The sequence below is a fragment of the Microcaecilia unicolor genome, chromosome 6 (assembly GCF_901765095.1).
Source record: "Microcaecilia unicolor chromosome 6, aMicUni1.1, whole genome shotgun sequence".
Taxonomy (NCBI): Eukaryota; Metazoa; Chordata; class Amphibia; order Gymnophiona; family Siphonopidae; genus Microcaecilia; species Microcaecilia unicolor.
This window is the reverse complement of record NC_044036.1, coordinates 319,875,683-319,896,748: the sequence shown is the minus strand read 5'-3', so window position 1 is coordinate 319,896,748 and position 21,066 is coordinate 319,875,683. Positions and strand designations below refer to the sequence as shown.

The 21,066-nt window shown below is 44.9% G+C and overlaps 1 protein-coding gene across 2 annotated transcripts in view; it reads left to right on the top strand.

Annotated features, from left to right (window-relative positions):
* Positions 1 to 20,414, top strand: part of RAB37 (RAB37, member RAS oncogene family) — a 37,889-nt gene extending 17,475 nt beyond the window's left edge. For both annotated transcript variants that reach the window (XM_030208337.1, XM_030208336.1), the window contains 6 exons: positions 994 to 1,060; positions 1,199 to 1,251; positions 6,396 to 6,461; positions 6,809 to 6,865; positions 10,465 to 10,541; positions 19,247 to 20,414. In XM_030208337.1, the coding sequence (XP_030064197.1) occupies positions 994 to 1,060; positions 1,199 to 1,251; positions 6,396 to 6,461; positions 6,809 to 6,865; positions 10,465 to 10,541; positions 19,247 to 19,352 (426 nt within the window). In that variant the 3' untranslated portion in view covers positions 19,353 to 20,414. The remainder of the gene's footprint in view (positions 1 to 993; positions 1,061 to 1,198; positions 1,252 to 6,395; positions 6,462 to 6,808; positions 6,866 to 10,464; positions 10,542 to 19,246) is intronic.
* The last annotated feature ends 652 nt before the right edge of the window (positions 20,415 to 21,066 follow it).

The following is a 21,066-nucleotide window of genomic DNA, read 5'->3' as shown; positions in this document are numbered from 1 at the left end:
GTACACTACCTTGAGTGGAACCTTGAGTGAATTCCTTCAAAAAGGCGGTAAACAAATCCTAATAAATAAATAAATTAAATAAGAGGCTGCCATAGGTCCTCCCCTTACCCACCTCAACATACTTTGCTTGGAGGTTCCTGAGCCTCCCTGGAAGTCGAGATGCCAGGTTTCCCTCACAATCCAGACTCTGCCTTTTTTCTTTTGACCACCAATCGCTGCTCGGCAGGTTTCCTTCAAATCCTCCAACTGTTACTGTGAGGCAGTTTGTAGTTTAACTCATGTCTTTTTATTGGTAGTTTTGATGCACTACATTACAGGTACTGCAGGCAGTTCCCTGCAGTGGCGTTCCTGGCCTGGATGGCACCTGGGGCGGAGCGCCGATGCGCCCCCCACCCCGGGTGCAGTGCGCTCCCCTGCTAAATGACACCCCCCCGGGTGCACACCGCTGGGGGAGGTGCCACGGCGCGCGCCTGCTCCGAGTTCGCTAAACTTCGCTGGTTCGCTTCAGCTCCCTCTGCCCCGGAACAGGAAGTAACCTGTTCCGGGGCAGAGGGAGCTGCAGCGAACGAGCGAAGTTTAGTGAACTCGTAGCAGGCGCGCGCCGCGGCACCCCCCAGCGGCGTGCACCCGGGGCGGACCGCCCCCCCCCCCCTTGGTACGCCACTGGTTCCCTGTCCCCAGAGGGATTGTGATCAACCTTGTACCTGAAGCAACAGACAGTAAAGTGACTTACCCAGGGTTACAGGGAGTGTTGATAGGATTTGAACCCTGGTTCTTGGCTCACTACTAGACTGCTCCTCTGTTCTGATCCTTTACCCCTGATCTATCACCTCACTGCCAGAGAGGGTTTCCTTTCACTCCTAACATCCATTGGAACAGGTTTTATTTAAACTCCCTGATTGCTAATAGGACAAATTTGTTTTGGATGTTTGCTTTACCGTCTTACCTAGACGTGCAAGGTGCAGCCCCCTCATCGGCTCTCTCTTTCTGCAGATCTGGGACACAGCTGGACAGGAGAGATTCCGCAGTGTCACACATGCCTATTACAGGGATGCACAAGGTAGGTGCTGCCTTACCTGCAGGTTTCAGTGTGGGATGGATTAGCAGGCCACAGCGAATCCAGGAAATGTAAGTCCCCTGGAGCAGAGATCCATCTTCTCCTACATAGTAGAAATCTTTTTCTCCTCTTTTCTTCCAGCTTTACTTTTGCTGTATGACATCACTAGTAAATCATCCTTTGACAACATTCGGGTAAGTAGCTATTGGCTAACATGACTTTTTTTTTTGCTTGGTGATGTCATTAGACTTCGAGGATGCCACTAAGGTTCTGATGTCCCACGGTGACAAAACTCACGTGTACTTCTAATCTGGCCAGGTTTGGAGTAGGAGAGGCCTGAGCCGGAATCGCGCCTTGTGCAACATGCCCCCAAGCACCCCCGCCCCTACCCATTGTGCTGCAGCCACTTCAGGGGAGACGGTGAACAGGGGGCAGTTTTTGCGGCCACACCCCCTGTACAGCCCTGGCTTGGACAGCTCCTTTGTACTGGTCTCACACTGTTCTCCAATGCACCATTTACGAGCAAGTTAAACTGCTTTAACATTCACTAGGAGAAGATTTGTACTATTACATTCCAACTACTCTTTAATGCAAACAAACAAAACAGGGGCTTACTGCATAAAGGTGTAGTTGAATCACATGCGTTCTGCCCAGGGAGAATTAAGGCTGAATTGTTTGTTAAACTCCCTCAGACCTGTAGCTAACGGTGGTAAATGTTAATAAGTGGTGAAAAGACAATGTAATTGCAGGGGGATAGAGAGGAACAAGAAGCAGAGTTTGCTTGCAGGGATGATATTAAAATGGAAACTTTTTTATTTTTAACTTTTTTCCTGCACAGGGAGGGAGGGGGAGCAGGCATACTCAGAAAGCTAGAGGGCAAAAGGGACCAAATAGGTTCACCAAGGGCACAGAAGCAAGCATCTGCCAGGATGCCAGTGATTGGAGGTATTTATTTATTTGGATTTTGCTCACACCTTTTTCAGTAGTAGCTTAAGGTGAGTTACATTCAAGTACTCTGGATATTTCTCTGTCCCAGGAGGGCTCACAATCTAAGTTTGTACCTGAGGCAATGGAGGGTTAAGTGACTTTCCCAAGATACTACTACTATTTACTACTATTTGACATTTCTAAAGCGCTACTAGGGTTACGCAGCGCTGTACAATTTAACATAGAAGGACAGTCCCTGCTCAAAGAGCTTACAATCTAATGGACAAATGTACAAACAGTCAAGTAGGAGTCTGTCCCAGTATGGCATTTCCACACTGAAACATAGCTCTGTGTGGAGTCTTTTTCACTTGGTGCTCTAATAAATGTGTAATCCCATTAGGTTAGGTGTTACCTCTGGATTGCAAGACCAGTGCTCTAACCACTAGGCCACTCCTCCACTCCTATAATATAAATCCAACCCCTAGCCCCACTGCAAAATCTGGCCCACACTGTGCATAGGGTTGCCAACATTTTAACAGAGAAAAGTCCGCCCCAAGTCCCTTGCTACGCCTACTTTTTCTTTCACCCCTTTCAAGCATTGCTGCTCCCTGTGCCCCTCTCTCATTCACACCCCTTTTCATCATTGACTGGTCCCTAGACTGCCTCTGCCTAGCATCTCTTCTCTATGTCCCTGTCCCTCGTCTCCTCTTGCATCCCTTCCTCCCACACCCCCCACATTTATTTGCATCTGTCTTAGTTTATTTTTTACACTATTACTCCATTTCCCTGGTCCCTTACCCCTCAACATCCAACTTGCCTAATAAAGCAATTGCCAGGCCCAAGGTGCAGTCACTCGTGCATGGTGGCTGTGTTGTCAGGCTGTGCTTGTGGCCAATCTAGACTCTGGTAATGATTGGCATGCTGCCTCTGTTACTGAAGCCCACCAATGTGGAAACAAGAAGTTACATCAAGAGTCAGGCTGCAGCAGCAGAGCAGCCTTGAACATCAGTCATTGCCTGAGTCTGGAAGAGGAGGGAGGAACTTGGAAGTAGCGAGTGACTCATGTAAGTAATAAAAAATCTGACAGACCGTGGGGAGAGGGGTTGGGGGAGAAGGAGGAGGCCAGGCGGGAGGGTCTACTGGACGAGATGTGACTTGAGTCAGAGTGGACGATTTCTTCCTTGTCATTTGTAGCAAAGTAATTGAAAAGGTCGTTCATGAGCAACTAATTGAGTTTCTAGAACTTAATCAACTTTTAGAGAAATATCAGTTTGGATTTCAATCTAATCATGACATAGAGACTTTGCTCATTTCCATGCTAGATGTAATTCGAACCGCCTTTGTCAAAGGTATTTCTTTTTTGTTCGTATCTTTAGATATATAGGCTGCCTTTGGCTCTGTCAACCGTATTATATTGTTGCATCGACTTAGTTATTGGCTTAGAATTGGAACCGTACTGCAATGGTTCTCATCATTTCTGAGTTCTAGGCAATTTTGTGTTTCAAGTGGTCATGATTATTCTTATTTTCTAAATATAGATTGTGGAGTTTCACAAGGATCTTCTTTGTCTGCTACTTTATGTAATATTTTTCTACAACTTCTCTGTGTTCTATTAGGAAGTCTTGGTTAAAAGATAGAAAACAGAGTAGGGATAAATGGTCAGTATTCTCAATGGAGAAGGGTACGTAATTATTGCCATACTGGGACAGACCAAAGGTCCATCAAGCCCAGCATCCTGTTTCCAACAGTGGGCCAATCCAGGTCACATATACCTGGCAAGATCCCAAAAAGTACAAAACATTTTATGCTGCTTATCCCAGAATTAAGCAGTGGAGTTTCCCCAAGTCCATTTTAATAATGGTCTATGGACTTTTCCTTTAGGAAGTCATCCAAACCATTTTTTAAACCACGCTAAGCTAACCGCCTTTACCACATTCTCTGGCAATTAATGCCACAGTTTAATTACACGTTGAGTGAATAAGCATTTTCTCCGATTAGTTTTAAATTTACTACTTTGTAGCTTCATCGAATGCCCCCTAGTCCTAGTATTTTTGGAAAGAGCAAACAGATGCTTCGCTTAGAAATTGGGGTTTCCCAGGGGTCTGTGCTAGTTGGTAACCCTAACTGTGCAATATGCAAGGATCAATACAGAAGGTCGAACTACAGTGCATAGGCTGATATTAAGTCATTTTTGTATATTAATTGAATTATTCTTCACATGGGAAGACAAGAAAAAGGATTGAGCATTTTCCTAGAGGACACTCTTCCTGTGTTGTCCGAGATGGCTTGCGGATGTTCATTATGGAAGTACTGAGTAACTATTTTGCAGTTTAGCAAGCCCAGTGAGCATCATTGCCACACTTGTATAGCTGACTGTTTAGAGATCTTTTGCTGATACTGTAACTGCTGCCGTTTGTGCGGTTAATTGGATGTTGATAATGTGTTGTGTTGCTTGAAGTATGATGGGTCTTGCTTCTAATCAGCCACTACATTTAAGTTTGAAACTCCTGGAGGGCTGTGAGATATCTGTGGAGTACAGATTAAATGCGCATGTGACAAGCAGCTGCCCCTACTAGTTCACAAGTCAGGAACAAAAAAAAAACAATTGTGAAAAAAGATTTGTTATAAAGGAGTGTAAGCCCTATTACAAACATTTGTGCTTTTTTTTTTTTTAATTTAACCTCTTATTGGATTCACAGAGAAGCTAGAAACAGTTCATTAGAATCAGCTGTTACTCTCGGAAGTGCTTGGTACAACGTACTGCTGAAAGATCTATACGGTTCCAAAGGACGAATTGAGATATTTGTTTACCAAAAAGAACATTTTTCTTGACTACTACTACTACTATTTAGCATTTCTATAGCGCTACAAGGCGTACGCAGCGCTGCACAAACATAGAAGAAAGACAGTCCCTGCTCAAAGAGCTTACAATCTAATAGACAAAAAATAAAGTAATCAAATCAATTAATGTCTACAGGAAGGAGGAGAGGAGGGTAGGTGGAGGCAAATGGTTACAAGTGGTTACGAGTCAAAAGCAATGTTAAAGAGGTGGGCTTTCAGTCTAGATTTAAAGGTGGCCAAGGATGGGGCAAGACGTAGGGGCTCAGGAAGTTTATTCCAGGCGTAGGGTGCAGCGAGACAGAAGGCGCGAAGTCTGGAGTTGGCAGTAGTGGAGAAGGGAACAGATAAGAAGGATTTATCCATGGAGCGGAGTGCACGGGAAGGGGTGTAGGGAAGGACGAGACCCCAGAGGCAGGCGCATGTTGCGCTGAAACACAGCCCATGTCGGGTCATTTTCATTAAAGATTGTACCATTGCTCCAGCCTTGAAGACCCTATTGTGCTGCTGTTTCCTATTGGTTACACATAACACTCCTATTACCATACCTAGGAACTTTTTAGTTCTGGTTACCCTAAGCCCTGAAATTAGACAGGGAGGAAGGGAGCGGAAGCTGTGTGAATCTTATCCCTTGCCTCTCCTACCACTCCTCCCATTCCCCATTTTCTTGCAAACTTCTTCATTCCTCCTATACACGTTCACTTCTGTACACGCACGGTCTTTCTCTCATAATTCCCAAGATCTGGCCCCATCATTATCCTCTTTCCTACCTCCAGGTCCAACCCCTCTTTTTCAGCTGTCAGCCCTACTATCACCACCACCTACTGGTCCTCACAGATCAGTTCAGTAGGCACATGGAGATTTCTGGTGTTTTTGCCAGAGACCTATAAATTTATATAAAAACCTCCGCATCTCCTGGTGAAACCTAGAGAGTTGCAGATATATGCCTGTTACTGGTTAGACCTAAAGTAGCTGGACAGTGTTGCTATGCCTTTCCTATCTGGGGTGCTGGATGATAGGTGGAGGGCAGATCCTGATCATACTGGAATCTGCACCAGAGCTAGATTTCTTTTTTTTTTTGCTGAGACCGAAGGCTCATTGCATCCCCCAAGCCTTCTCTGAACCCAGGTGTGGAAACTGTTTTTGTGAGGATATGTTGACAGCCTTTTGCCATCGGTTGATAATTTTGGCTTTTTCGGCTTGAATGTACAAGGAGGAGGATCTATTCTGTAGCTGGACCTGTTGAATGGAACATGTTGCCAGCCCTCCTCAGGAAACAGAACTTTCCAGTGTTTAAAATTTAACTGAAGCAACATTTGTTAGAATAAGCAGCCTAGTGCTTTGGGTAACAATGACTATACACTCTCTGGCATGATTGAGTGTTGTTGAAATAAGATTGATTTTGTTTTGGGGTTTTTTTTTTTTGTTTGCCAATATGGCATTTATAGTTAGCTATTGTATAGTGTTTTTCTTTTTATCTGTTTTTATTATTTTGTTTGTTTGTACTCCGCTCTGGATAAGGGCAGAATATAAATTATGATAAATGAAATGAAGTAATTTTCCTCTCTTACAGGCCTGGCTCACCGAGATTCATGAATATGCACAAAAGGATGTGGTCATCATGTTGCTAGGCAACAAGGTGAGGAGCATTTCCTCTTGCACTATGGACTTCCTTCTTCAAACTGACTGCTACCATTATTTGCATTCTGGCCATATTTTTTAAAATCCTTACATTTTCTGTTTGTTGTTCCTTCTGCCCCAGCCTTGTAGGGTGAGGTGCTTGTGTCAGCCTGTGCCTGTACGTGTACCTGATGCAATATCCAGACTGCTTGGAAAGTGGGTCTTATGTTAGCTCCCCCACCCCCTCCAAGTGTTATGTTGTAAGATGTGGAAGTGGTCTGTGGCTTTCACAGCTCTGCTGAAGGCAGCCTGGAGGCTCTGTCACTTACTTAGCCTTGGCTCTAACTGTGTTTTTTGTCTCTGCAGGCTGACGTGAACAATGAGAGAGTTATCAAAGCAGAGGATGGAGAGACGCTGGCCAGGGTGGGCGATACTTTCCTTTAAATTCTCTGCCTTTCAGTGATGTCTGCTGTCTATCACCTCATCTCCTCACCCTGTTTCATTTCATCTCTCCTTTCCAACCTTTCCTCACATTTTTACCTTATTCTTTCTCTGGTTCTTCTTCCCCCCCCCCCCCCCCCCCCCCCCCCCATTCTCTCTTCACAAAATATCTCTGTAGCACCTTGCTTTTTATTCTGAGTGTGAGAGGTACTGATACAGGATCAGGAAAAGGTTATTAGACGCCCTAGGCCAAACTTCAGCTTTGTGTTCCCTCTCCCTTCTCCCACCCATCCTTAATTATCTATTATGCCTCAGGTCTTCCCTGGGATTTTTATAATTAAACTCAACAAATGTGATCATCTCAACATCACCTACCCCAGAGCAATCCCGGTTGACCTCACACTTTAAAATATTAAACTGTGATTGACCACTGCTGGAAGCAGGGTACTGGGCTAGATGGACCATTGGTCTGCCCCAGTATGACTGCTTTTACGTAATGAGGGCAGTTTCCAAAAGCTATTTACTTGGGTAAAGGTTATTTATTGAGGTAAATGAGCAGTTTGAAAACTGACCATTCTTCCTGAAAGTAAAAGTACATACTGATAGCTCTATGAATTTGTGTGGCCATCAGGACAGGGGCGGCCCAAGGCAATCTGTCTCCTGAGGTGAGGGATGAAATGGTGCTCTCCCCCCCTCCCCCATCTCTCTCTCTCTCTCTGTACTGCGGCCTGCTTCTGAGGAAACGGGAAGTTACGTAGGGAGGCAGGCCGCAGTGCACAGAAGTCTCTGCTGATGGCAGAGCAGCATATGGGAATCGCTGCTGATGACTTTTGGAAAACCAAAAACAGAAGGTAGACTTGGGGGAAGGTGGGGGGGGGGGGGGGAGTGGAGCCAGACTGCAGCCGGTGTGGGGTTGGCAAGGAGTGCTGCTGCTCTGTGAAGAGTTCTGCCTGAGGCCTCCACCTCAGTTGGCCTAATGATAGGGCTGCCACTGCATCAGCATCTATCATTTTTGCTTTATCTGCAACTGCTCTTTGCCACCCCCCGGAAGCTGTCGCCATGGGTGTCCGCCTAATTTTCCTAATAATTAAGCCGATCCTGTGTTGATATTTCTCCGTTTTCATTTTTATTGTCGCTACTTTGATACCATAGAAGATGATTTACAAACAGAATAAAAATAGCCAATTACAAAAAACCATAAATGAGACTCCAAAATATATTTTAAAATCTTAAAATATATAACAAACCACTGTATCAGAATAGCCTGTTGGATCTTCCTTATGTCTAACTCATTCTAGCTGCTATACAGTTGGAATACTTAAATAAACATAATAGTCTCCATTACTCTCAATTGAGTATTAGGAGTGGGTTTAGTGCAGAAACAGTAACGGCTACGTTGGTCTGTGAAATTAGAGGGGAAATTAGTTTGGATAAGCAAGTTTTGATATTACAGTTTGATAAGCCTAGTTCATTCAACTTGGTAGATCCTGATATACTGTTGAATCTAATGAGTTCTTATGGGCATAACAGGAACGGTGCCGCATTGGTTTAGATGTTTTTCTTACCAGAAGATCTTACCAAGTGAAAATGATGGGTGAATGAATACCTAAATGTGGAGTGCGCCAGGGCTCCCCAATGTCTCCGGTTCTTTTTAACGTATTTATGGCCCCTTTGGCAGTGGCATAGCCAGACTCAGAGCCAGATGCACTAAAAAAACGTTAGAGCCCTTCCCTTACCGATTCCTGGGTACCAATGAGAAACCTAACAAGAGACAAGCTTAGAAAGGGAGAAGAAGAAAAAACAAAATGAGCAGCCATAAGTAGAAGACAAAACCAAAGAAAGAAAGGCAATAGAGATATGCCCCGTGGGGATAGGATTTTCTTACCCCTACCCCCTTTTCCCCTCCCACTTAAGAAACACTGATTAGAAAGAGTTAAGGGCAGAAATAAAGAGAAGCAATTGAACTGCTGGCGATTAAATTTCCTTTGAAAGAAAAGGTAGTAGAGATTATTTTGAGACGGCAGAGGATTTGATTTAGGGCTTCTTAAAAATAGGTCAGATGGTAAAGAGGAATTAAAGATAGCCAGGTTGGCAAGGAGAATAGGCATAGAGATAAGATTAGGAGATGCCCTAGTTTATTCGCGGAACATATTTAATCGCACTTCAGTAGAAATTAGAAGCTAGAGAAGCAATGGCAGGTTTTTTTTGTTTTGTTACATTTGTACCCCGCGCTTTCCCACTCATGGCAGGCTCAATGTGGCTTACATATTATATACAGGTACTTATTCTTTTCAACCCCTCAGCATGTAAATGTATGTGCATAAGGGTGAGAGGAGGGGGACCAGGCCTACACATTTGTTTGTCTCTATACCCAAGTTTATTGTTGCTATACTGCCAATCAAGAACAGGGCCGCTGAGAGGAGGGGGCAGGGGGGATAAAATTCCCCAGGCCTGGGCCTCCGGGGTGGGTCCGGCGCCGGGGTCAGGCCACCGGCACTGCAGTTCCCGGTCCCAACCGCCCACCCCCCCCCCCCCCGGCTCCAGGCCCCCCGCACCCGAAGCGACAGCCACAGACCGCCTCCCCCCAGGCCCTCCCTTCCCGTGTCCCGCCCTTGCGGAAACCAGACGAGGGTGGGACACAGGGAGGGAAGGACAGAAGAGAAGCGACCCGCGACTGCCGCCCCGAATGCAGGGGGGCCCGGAGCCGCGGAGGCAGGCAGGTGAGACCGCGGACCGCAGCGGCGGGGGGAGCAACAGGGGCGGCAGCGGCAGGGGGAGTGATGGGGGGCGGCAGCGGAGGGGTGGCAGAGGCGGGGTGGCCTTGCTAAGCAAAAAGGGAGGGTGAACTGTGCAGAGAGAAGGTTGGAATTACCGTTCAGAAAGAAAAAGGGGGTAGAAGGAAGTACTGGTGAAGAAGACAAAGAGTAGATAACCCAGTGCCCTTCCCAAGCCTTGGAAATTAAATAGCCAGTGAAAGCAAGTGTGCTATTCAGGGGCTTAGCCAGATGAGCAATTTTGGGTGGGCCTGAGCCTAAGGTGGATGGGCATGGAATTTGCACCCCCTGGCCCCCCTCTGGTTTGCTCCTCTCCCCACCCCTCCTTGCCCAAAAATTAAATACTTGAGCTGGCGGGGATCCCCAAACCCTGCCAGCTGAAGATTTCCTCCTCCTCAACCAGCCAGCACTCTTCCAAACGGCAGCCGGCAGCACTTGCCTCAAACTGACGCTACTGACGCTGCTGCCAGCAGGCTGTGCATGCTGAGTGCTTTTGCATGTGCGAAAACTGAGCATGTGCAGAAAGGCCAGTCTCGGCGTCAGCTCAAGGAAAGTGCTGCTGGCTGCCCAGGAAGAGAAAATCTTCAGCTGGCAAGGTTTGGGGATCCCAACCAGCCATAGCAAGACTGTCACAATTTTGGATGGTCCTGAGTCCAAAGTGGGTGGGCCCTGGCCCACCCAGGCCCACCTGTGGCTACGCCACTGGTGCTATTTACTGTTTCCCCCTGAGTCCATAGGAATTGATCTCTGCTCCTGATTACAAAAAGGTTTCTGCTGTTTTCTGATGGAGGTTTTGTCCCTTTGCAGGAGTATGGAGTACCTTTCATGGAAACCAGTGCCAAGACGGGCATGAATGTGGAGCTGGCATTTCTGGCAATTGCCAAGTAAGTATTATGGGGACTGCGGGAGAAAAATCCTTGGTATGATAAACTGGTGGCTCCCTGAATTGAACGCACTACCATGGGGAAAAAAACCATCTTGTGATTGCCAGACACGGGATTCAGAACCTGTGACCCCATTGTCTATATCTCATTCTGTCTCATTCCCAATATATTTCAGATTAAACTATGGGAGGCCCTGGCCTGCTATTATACAGATCGAGCAGCAGAGGGAGCAAGATTACCATGAAACCAAATTTGCCCAAGTCCAGCGTTTCAATCCCTTGTTAAGACTTGTACCATGTCTCCAAACTCATTCTTTTTTTTTCACCCCATCCCCAAGCAAAAGTATCACATTTTATATTCAGCTGTTCTGAAGCTTAGACAGCTGTGGAGATAATTAGACACCACACCAACTCAGCTGCTGGATTTTTAGACTGATGTGAAAGCGTTATGGTGACTGTGGAAGTTTATTTAAATTAATGGCTGCGTTAAAGATCAGAAAACAAACATTTTTGTATTTCGGATTATCACTGTCCCCCTTGTGCTGTAATCTTGTGTGCAGAATTTTGTTCTGAGCGTTATAGAATTCCTGTGTAACTGCTGTTAACTTAATTGCTAAATTAGCTGCTAATTTGTATTATCGTTCACTAATTGGCTGTAATTGGTTCTAATTAGCACTAATTTGCAGTTAGGCACGTGACTGTCCTTGGTATTTTACAAAATGTATAGGGGCGTGCCCAGCACCTATACGCGCATGTTCTAGAATACTATCAGTTAAGGCCTATCCGATAGCAGTTAGGCACGAGCATTTGCACCAGCTATTGAGACAGAGTAAGTGATCACGCCTAAAGTTAGACGAATAACTTCAGACTTATGCTACTGTTCTAAAATTTCAATTAAGCACATAATTGCTAATATAGAATTCGCATGTACTGCGCACATACCAGCACCTAACTTCAGGCGACCTTTTGAGAATTCTCCTGTATTTGAGTCTCTCATTGTGAACACCCTTTCATAAACTAGTATTAAAAAAAACCCATGCAATTATGCACCAAACTTAAGGCGTCACTGCTTATGCCATGTCTATGGCTAGCATAAATGGTGGCACGTTAATGCAACTATTCTATAAAGTGCGCACAGGAATAGTCGGAAACACTCATTCCCCTCCCCCCCCCCCCACATTGACACCCCCTGTGGATTTGCACGTGAAAGAAGTTAGGTGCGCTGTTTATAGAATAGTCTGTTTTGTGCACAACTGCAAATTTAGTGCCGATTACTGCTTGTTATCACCAGTTATTGGTATTTATCACCAATTATTTACCAATTTCTTGCCAATTAGTTAATTATGTTGCGCATGTAATTTGCTCTCTTCTATAACTGTGCACCATTTATAGAACGTTGGGGGTTAGGTTTCTAGAGGCAGCCATAGTTAGTGGCTCCTGACCAAAGACTCTAGCAGTAAAGGGCTAGGTTAGATGTGGGATTAAAAAAAAAAACAGAAGCAAAACTCTGGGCGGTTGTAAATGAAGGTTCATGGCAGTGTGGGCCAATAGGTCAGTTTCAGTTCAGCTGGAAGAAAAGCTGAACCAAACAAAACATGATGAGATAACATTTCAGCAAAATGTCAAGGAAATAATTTCCAGGAAGTGACTGGGCTATGGAGAAGGCGTTTGGCATCGCCGGTAGGTGAAACACATTGGCTATATATTTCCCCTAGGCACGAGGAATTTTTATGAAAGTAAGTTATTTTTTCTTAAAAATGTAAAATTTAAAATGATTAAGTGTGTGTAAGTCCAGTTATTATCAGACCGATGAAGAAGTTGGGTTGTAAAGCTTAGGGCTATGAAGAGTTTGAGCCCTAAGTAGCACCCCTGAAGTCTGTGGAAAAGTTATTTACTACTACTACTATAAATCACTTCTATAGCGCTACCAGTCGTACGCAGCGCTTTACAATTGAACATGAAGAAGACAGTCCCTGCTCAAAAGAGCTTACAATCTATTACAAGTTATTTGAATGATTTATTCAATTTTGATTGTGTCTCAAGGTGATGATAGAGTTGAGGAAATAATTTGAAACGTCTACCAGGTAAGGCAGTGGTTCTCAATCCAGCCCACTCAGACCACAATATTTTTCAGGATATCTACAATAATAATTTTAAAAATGCATCTGAACATGATCATGCATTACCTCCAATGTGTGCACATACATCTCATGCATATGGGTAGCCTGGTTCAATGCTCTAACCACTAGGATCCAGCTTTTTCTACTAACCTATACATTTGTACCTGCATACTTAATCCCCTCCCTCCCAAATTTGCGTATTCCTAATTTAAACTGAGTAAAAGCTGGAATGAGTGTCAGGGGTCCATCCTGTGAGGAGCTGATGGTCTGGTTTCTTTCGTGCTATCTCACAGTTTGTTTATTAAAGGCTTGATGTACCGCCTTTCAAGGTAAAAAAAAAAAAATCAAAGCAGTTTACAATTTTTAAAATCCCAAAATAGAAAAATGGAAAGGAACTATATTCTCTATAAAATACCAATTGTATCTTTACTCTGGACTGGCGAAGGCCATGACGGAAAATTGTAAGCCACATTGAGCCTGGAAATAGGTGGGAAAATGTGGGATATAAATGCGACAAACAAATAAATAAACTTACAGATCCAACGGGAAAGAAAAATAAAAAGTGCACCTTGGGTGTGGTATGGAAATTACCTGCTGCCTTCAATACGGCAGGAGAGTTGTGAGATAATTGAGAAGTATGACACAATCCGTTCCAGGAGAATTTACAAAACTTTTCTTCCCCAAGTAATTGTCCACCTTGGGGAAATTCTTTAAAATACACATGTGCTTTTATGTGCATTGACAACGTCCTGCGAGGTCCTTGGGTAAAAACAATACCCACAAACTTTGCAGTTATATGGGTTCCTGGAAGTGCTCCCTTAATGGACAGCTGAGAGTGCATTACTGTGGTTCTAAAATATTCCCAAGGCTTACAAAAAATATTGAGTATGTGGTTGCTATAGTAACAGCTGTATATGTGCACTTTTTTTTTATTTAAAGAATAAGCCTAGGAACAACTGGAAAATTTTTTAAAACTGTTTTATGTCCATCATTAACTAACTAAAAAGGGGAACAGGTTTTGGTATATTTAGAAGATTGCTCCACTTAGAGGTGTAGTTCATATAACCAAATGCTGATATTTAGCCATTAAATGTTACATTAAATCACAGGTATAACCTGAAATGTCTAATCTGGATGTTCCAGTATGTATGTTATATTCAGTTACGTTGCTTAAATGGGATAGAAGTTCAGAATATCGGCACCATTTCAGATGGGGGTAGTGTTCTGCCCGTGGTGGTCTGTGGTTTTTAAGCCACTGACTGCCATGGGCTGAACTGAACCCCGATATTCAGTACTGGGCAATGTCCAGGCACTGGGATTGAATAGCCAAGTCACAGCAGTCACCCAGCAGCTAACTGTGTGTCAGTTGATATTCAGACCAATGCCCGGTTAGCTCATGGATAAAGTTAGGGCAGCCTTTTTGCTGTCCCATCTTTATTTGCTTATTTAACCACTTAACCAGTTAGCAGCAATGTTCAGTCTAAGTACCAGCTCTGCCCATGGACTTCCCTCAGTATTACCCAGAAAGTGCTGCAGCGGTCAAAGCTGATACTCAGTGGCACTGCCCAGTTAATTGCCACTGAATATCGGTGCCATTGTGCAAACCTATGTTTATACATGCTGTTAATTATTTTCATTTTAGAGAGGGAAATAAGCAAGGAAAATCCCTTAATCCCTCCTGTAAAGGGCTAGGTTGAGCGAAATAAGCAGTTAGTAAAAAAAAACACACAAGCAAAGGAGCAGCTGTCCATCCTAATGCTGAAATATCAGGACATAAACTCGCATTCCCTTTCTGAAATAGAGAAATACATGTGTAGATTTGGGTCCTGCCCAAACCACGCCCCCTTGCAATCTACAGCTTTTAAAATTTTTTTTATAATATCTTGTTTATTGGCAAACCAGTCTACACAGAGAAAAACGTAAACCTTTTACAGTCATCATTACTTGTGATCAACTTTACACTTAGTAAACTTGTGCCCTTTTCATCGATTAAACCCCTCCTCCCCCCTCCCACCCCTATCCTTAACAGTTCAAAATTCTACTACGTGCGACAGGTGTCAGAGTGTCCCAGAAAGGTAACCATGTCTTACAGAAGTGGTCTCCCTTCTTTGAAGCCAAATCTGTGACCCCCTTTTTCTCCAGCGAGCAACATTCCATCATAGCACCTCTCCACTGGGTAACGGTTGGTGCTTCCGGTTTCAACCACAATTGCAGAATAGCTCTTTTCCCCATCAATACCGTTCTTTTCAAGAATGCGGCCATGCCCTCCGGCACTTGACCCTGAATAGTGAATACATCAAACAGTTGTCCCGGAGCAGGTGTCCACTTTACTGACCACATTGAAGTGATCCGACTGCCCAGCTCCACCCAGAAGGAGCGCACCACTCTGCAGGACCAAAACATGTGGCCCAAAGTGGCCCCCTCGTTCCCACACTTTGGGCAGTCATCTGACTCTCTTAGTGTCGCTCTGTAGGCCCTGTGTGGGGATATATATAGTCTCGTAGTGAATTTATATTGCATTTCCCACCAAGTTGCATTGATGGTCGTGTCATAAATCGCTTTTATACACGCCGCAAATTACTCAGAGTCAAGGCTCCATTGCAGTTCTTGTTTCCATTGAGTCATCACTGCAGTGTAATCATTTTGCGCTAGTGAATCTCTTAAGTGGCGGTGGAAGTACCGCAGCGGGATTCTTAATTGTGCTTCCAAGCCTAACAGTTCATTCAAAATGTCCCATATTTTCTCTACAGCTTTTTAAAATTGGGTTTAACATACAATATACACATGTAAGTGCCAGTGTTTACACCTGTAAATTGCAAATAGGGCTTCTAAAATAAGGGATGAAGGGGGAAAGTCATCAAAGTGTGATAAAAGGCCGGTTTTTACCTTGAGAGTCAGCAGCCTGCAGTTTAACACAGTACAGATTGCTCACCACTATGGTAAATGAACACCACTCTTTGTAAGCCACCTTGGGCCAGAGCCTAAAGGGCTGGTGCTGTTCCCCACCCTCCCACAGATCCCTCGACATCCCTGTAGGCCCTGCCACCGTTTTCCCTGGTGGGCCACTGTTCTTTTGGGCAGGAGCAATACCCAGTCGCCCTTCTGTGCCGGCACTGTCTCCAGTAGTATCATCGTGCTGCTACCACTAAGGAGTCATGTTCCTTATAATGCAAATAATGTCATTTAAAGCCTTAACGTCGCTTGATAATTTCCCCTTAACGGGGGGGAGGCTTGGGAGCCTGGGATTTGGGCTCTCCAAAGTCTGCTGGTTTGGCTGGTGGGGTTCCCCAAACCCTGCCAACAGAAGCCTTCTTCCAGTGATGTTCGCTGCCGAGCTACCTGTCCTGTTCACCCCCCCACCCCCATGCGTATACTCAGTTTTAGCGAAATTGAGCATGCGCGAAGCCTCACGCATGTTCAATTTCATTAAAACCAAGTATGTGTGTGGGGGAGGGGAACAGGGCAGGCAGCGCAGCAGGGGAATATTGATGGAGGAAGGTTTCGGTCGGCGGAGCTCGGGGACCTACGCCAGTCCATGTATGTGGGGTTACGGCAGGGGTGGAGCGCAGTGGGGAGGTGGGGCAAAATGTGCCCCCCTTACTTTGGACTCAGCCCCCCCCCTCCAAATTGAGGTCTAGCTATGTGTCTTCAGCTTGGAAAAGAGACGGCTTAAGGGGGGGGGTGGCTATGATTGAGGTCTTTAAATTCCTGAGTGGTGTAGAAACGGGTAAAAGTGAATTGCAAATACAAAGACCAGGGGACACTCAATGAAATTTCATGGAAATACTTTTAAAACAAATAGGAGGAAATAAAAGAATTGTTAAGCTGTGGAACTCGTTGCCGGAGGATGTGGAGTGTATCTGGGTTTAAAAAAGGTTTGGACAAGTTCCTGGAGGAAAGTCCGTAGTCTGTTATTAAGATGGACATGGGGAGGGGGGCAATGCTTGCCCTGAGATTGGGAGCATGGAGTGTTGCTACTAATTGAGTTTCTGCCAGGTACTTGTGACCTGGCTTGGCCACTGTTGGAAGCAGGGTACTGGGCTAGACGGACCATTGGTCTGACCCAGTATGGCTATTCTTATGTATATTCTCCATTCTGCAGAATATTGACCTCATTGTGGGTATTTAAATGAAATCTTTTCTGACTATGGGGTAGATATTCAAAAGGGTTTAACTGGGCAGGAGAGGCTCAGTGAGCCAGCAGCTGATAGTCAGAAGCACTAACTGGCCATCCGCTGCCTAGATAGGTTAGTGGCAGGCCAGGGGACACAGGGAGGAGCATCAACTTAGCCATTTATCCCCAGATTCTATATAAGGGATGGTGAATAGTGCACGGCCAATTTACAGGCTCTACTCAATTGAGCCAATTAGTGATGATTGGCTGATAATTATCACTAATTGGCAATAATTGGAATTTATATGCACTTCTTTTTAGGTGTATTCTAAAAATAGGCGCAAGTAAATTCCAACGTGCATAGCTGAAAAGGGGGTGCAGCCATGGGAAGAGTGTAGGTGTGTCAGGGTGTTAATCACATTTTACACTCATTGTTATGGAATTCGGGGAAACACGTATACATTTAGGTACGGGTATTTACACCAGGTTTACAGTGGCGTAAATGGCTGTGCCGAGATGTACATGAGTTTCCCCGGCCTATGCTGTATTCTATAAACCATGTCTTACTGTAGACAAGGTTTGTAGAATAGCGCTACACATGTTATTCCAACGTGCCTCAATTTGGATGCCATATACAGAATTTATCCACTAACTGGCTAAAAAGGGGCGTAGCCAGACAGCAGACTTTGGGTGGGCCTAGGCAAGGTGGGCACCAAGTGGTCTCCCCCTCCCACCAAAAACATATCTCAGCTGGTGGGAAAATGCTTCTCTCCACTTTGGCAGTCTGCAGCAGGCATGTGCTGAAAACTGAGCATGCGCAGGTGCCAGTATCGTGGAGAGCAGTGTTTTTGTTACCATCAGGGGGAAGTTTTCAGCTGGTAGAGCTTGGGATCCCCACTAGCTACTGCTAAACATATGCTACTGTTGGGTGGGCCTGAGCCCTAAGTGGGTGGGCCCCAGCCCACCTAGGCCCACCTGTAGCTATGCCACTGTGGCTAAGTACCTGAATATATGTACAAAATAAGTACCTGAATAAATATAAACCGCTTTGAATGTAGTTACAAAAACCTCAGAAAGGCGGTATATCAAGTCCCATTTCCCTTTCCCTTCCCTAAGTAATCATATAAAATCAGGACATCAAAACAGCTGCCCTAATTTTATGCACCGAGTTAACTGGGCACCAGTCTGACTATCAGCCAGTGCCGGGTTAACATCCGAGTCAGCGAACATACTCAGATATTCAGTTCTGGAAGCTGTGCATGCCCCTGGCATTGAATATCCAGGATTAGTTCAACCCAAGGAGTCCTTATGATAGGAAATGGCATGAGCCTATCTGGCTCATTTCGTATGCTGAAGCCAGTGGGCGGAGCTTGCCGCCATATTGTGTGACCCCAAACATTCAAAGATGCTATTGAAAACAATAGTAAATTTGTGAGGTTTATGATGGCCTATGTGTTTTGTTTTTTAGTTACATTTGTACCTCATGCTTTCCCACTCATGGCAGGCTCAATGCGGCTTACATATACAGGTACTTATTTGTACCTGGGGCAATGGAGGGTTAAGTGACTTGCCCAGAGTCACAAGGAGCTGCCTGTGCCTGAAGTGGGAATCGAACTCATTTCCCCTGGACCAGAGTCCACCACCCTAACCACTAGGCCACTCCTCCACTTAGTTTGACAGATTTTTTTTATTTCAGCGCTTCCCATATGTAACCCAACGTGTTTTTTTTAACCTCGGGGGGAGGTGAGCCGCTGTCCCTCCACAGGTGTGGGCGCTCCAGCACAGCAGACTTGTTTTTGGAGCTGCAAGAGTCCCCACAACCCCGAGGCTCAAGCAGAGCTGGGGCCTTTCTTATAACAGCCCAAAAAAATAAGTTTGCTGTGCTGGAGCACCTGCACCCAGAGCAGGACCACAAGTCATGCCCCAGGACACCCTCCCCCCAGGTAAAACAAAACAAAAAAAATACCTCAGGTTACATATGGGAAGCTTTCAAATAAATACAAAAGCTGTCAAATAAGAAGAAAACAGACCTAGGCAGTCATAAACCTCAGAAGTTTGCTATTGTTTTCAATAGCGTCTGTGAATGTTTGGGGTGACACAATATAGTGGCTGTGAAAGAAAGACGCCACCAACCTTTTGATGTCATGCTTTCTCCTGTCCTAAGAACTCCTTGGCTCAACCCATGGCTTGAACTGGCTTACCAGCCGCTTACTGCCACAGGCTGAATATCAGACCCTACGTTTATTTCAGTAAACATTTCAGTGAAATGTGCTGTGATGTCACTGAGCTTTATTAAAGGTGTTTTAGCATGGATGAATGCTTTGCAAAGGTTTGATTTGTCAGATGGTATCATGTGACTGCACATCACCGCACTCCCTCATGTGTCTATGTGACTAGTGAAATGAGGACTCTGTTTTTCCTGAGAGGTGACTGCTGAAATGAAACCTTGTGCCTTCTGTTCTGTCCTGTCAGGGAGCTGAAGCATCGAGCTGTGCGGCAGCCAGATGAGCCAAAGTTCCAGATCCACGAATATATTGAATCACAGAAGAAGAGGGGCAGCTGTTGTGCCTTCATCTGAGAGCAGTACGGGCACAGCCAGAACAGGGGCAGAGTCCAGGAGGAAGGGGCTGGCAGAAAAGCAAGAAAGGCAGCTTTTTCCTGACTTAAAACACTGCTCAGGATCCTTCCCTCAGATTGCTTTTAAAATCCCTCAGTAATTCCAGCTGTTAGATGTCTTCAGAAAAAGTAAAGGATGGCACAGCGGGTAGAAAGAGGGATGCGGAAGTACACCAGCCACCTCTGTCAGTTCAGCTTGACTCGGCAAAGGCCATGCCCTGCCCTGCCCTATCTAGTTTGGGCTCTTGCTGTGACCATGCTGTCCTTAAAATGAAAAGGAACAAGAAATAGAGAAAACAGCTGGTTGCGTGAGGCTATGCAGAGTTCCTCCTGCTCCTTCCTACGGGGAGAATCTCGCACCCTAAGTCTGGGGTCCATTGCTATTTTGATTACAGAGGGTGAGATAATAGATCACGTTTTATTTAAAAGATTCTATTTATTGTCCTTTAGTTTCCAAGCACAAAGATGACCCTTTTTCTTTCTCTCCCCCCGGCCTACCTTTCCTTTAATCATTTGAATATTAGAAGAAGAAAAAGTATGGTGATGGGATCACTAAGGTATTCTTTCACTCTGGCTCCATCATCCTTTGGCTTCTTCATTTTAAACTGCCTTTTGCATTCAGCCTCCCACCGTTCCCGCTAGTTAATTTAAAATGGCTGAAACTGGCGGTCTCTTTGGTGAATAAATAATTATCCTCAGAGGAACACAGATTATAGCCATTTTTATTTATTCAGCTTATATAGCATCTTGAAACAAGAGTATCGTCAACCCTGCCAGTACCTCTGGTGGCGAGCTGCACCCCAGGGATGCCCTAGTATTGTTAAACTTGCTCGTGCCTGCTAGGGTGAGGTTCTCCCTAGAGTTGCCAAGCCATATCTCTTGACTCCTGTGGTGAGCTTTGCCTCAGAAGTGCCCTACTATTGGCAGCCATTTTCTGTGGTGAGCTCCCCATACCACACCCCCACAAGGTATCTTTCCTGTGCCATGTGGAATTTCCATGGGGGGGGGGGGGGTAGTTGTGCTGTGGCAGCACCGGATATGTGAAGTTCCTCCTAGCAGGACTCTGCTAGTACTTCATAGATTCTCAGAAGTGCAAATCACATCTTAGTATTACTATTACAGAATCAAAGGCGCTGAAAGCCAAATAATATTGTGCCAAAATTTTCCTTTGTGGGGAAATGATTGGAGGTGGAAGTGGTACTTGATGGACTGGTTTTGAAGACCCTCCTCCTCTTTCAATTTCTATTGCTTCCTGACCCCAATGTACATTTCAGATGTGTGTGCTACTTGTTCTGCACTTTTAAGTTGTTTTTCTTTGTGGGACTGCTGACATATGTGGTGATATGTGCTCACACTTAATTCCCCTTTCACTCCCACATTTAACTTTATGGGGACATCTCAGTTGCCTGTTTCTGTGTGGAGTTTTTATTCCATTCACATTTTTCTTGGTTTTCAGGAGTTTTTTTTTATTTTTTTTTTTCTTTAAATAGATTTGGACACATTCTTGTTGTCCTTTGGTCTCGATTCTTTTGTGGCTTGAAGATTTTTCTTTTTGTGTGGCCTATAAACATGTAAGACTGTATCAAATTTTTATTTTCTTGTAGGCTGTTGGCACAGCAGCTTGGGTGGCATTTTGATTGCTCGATCAGTTAAGTTAGTGGTTCTGAACACAGTTC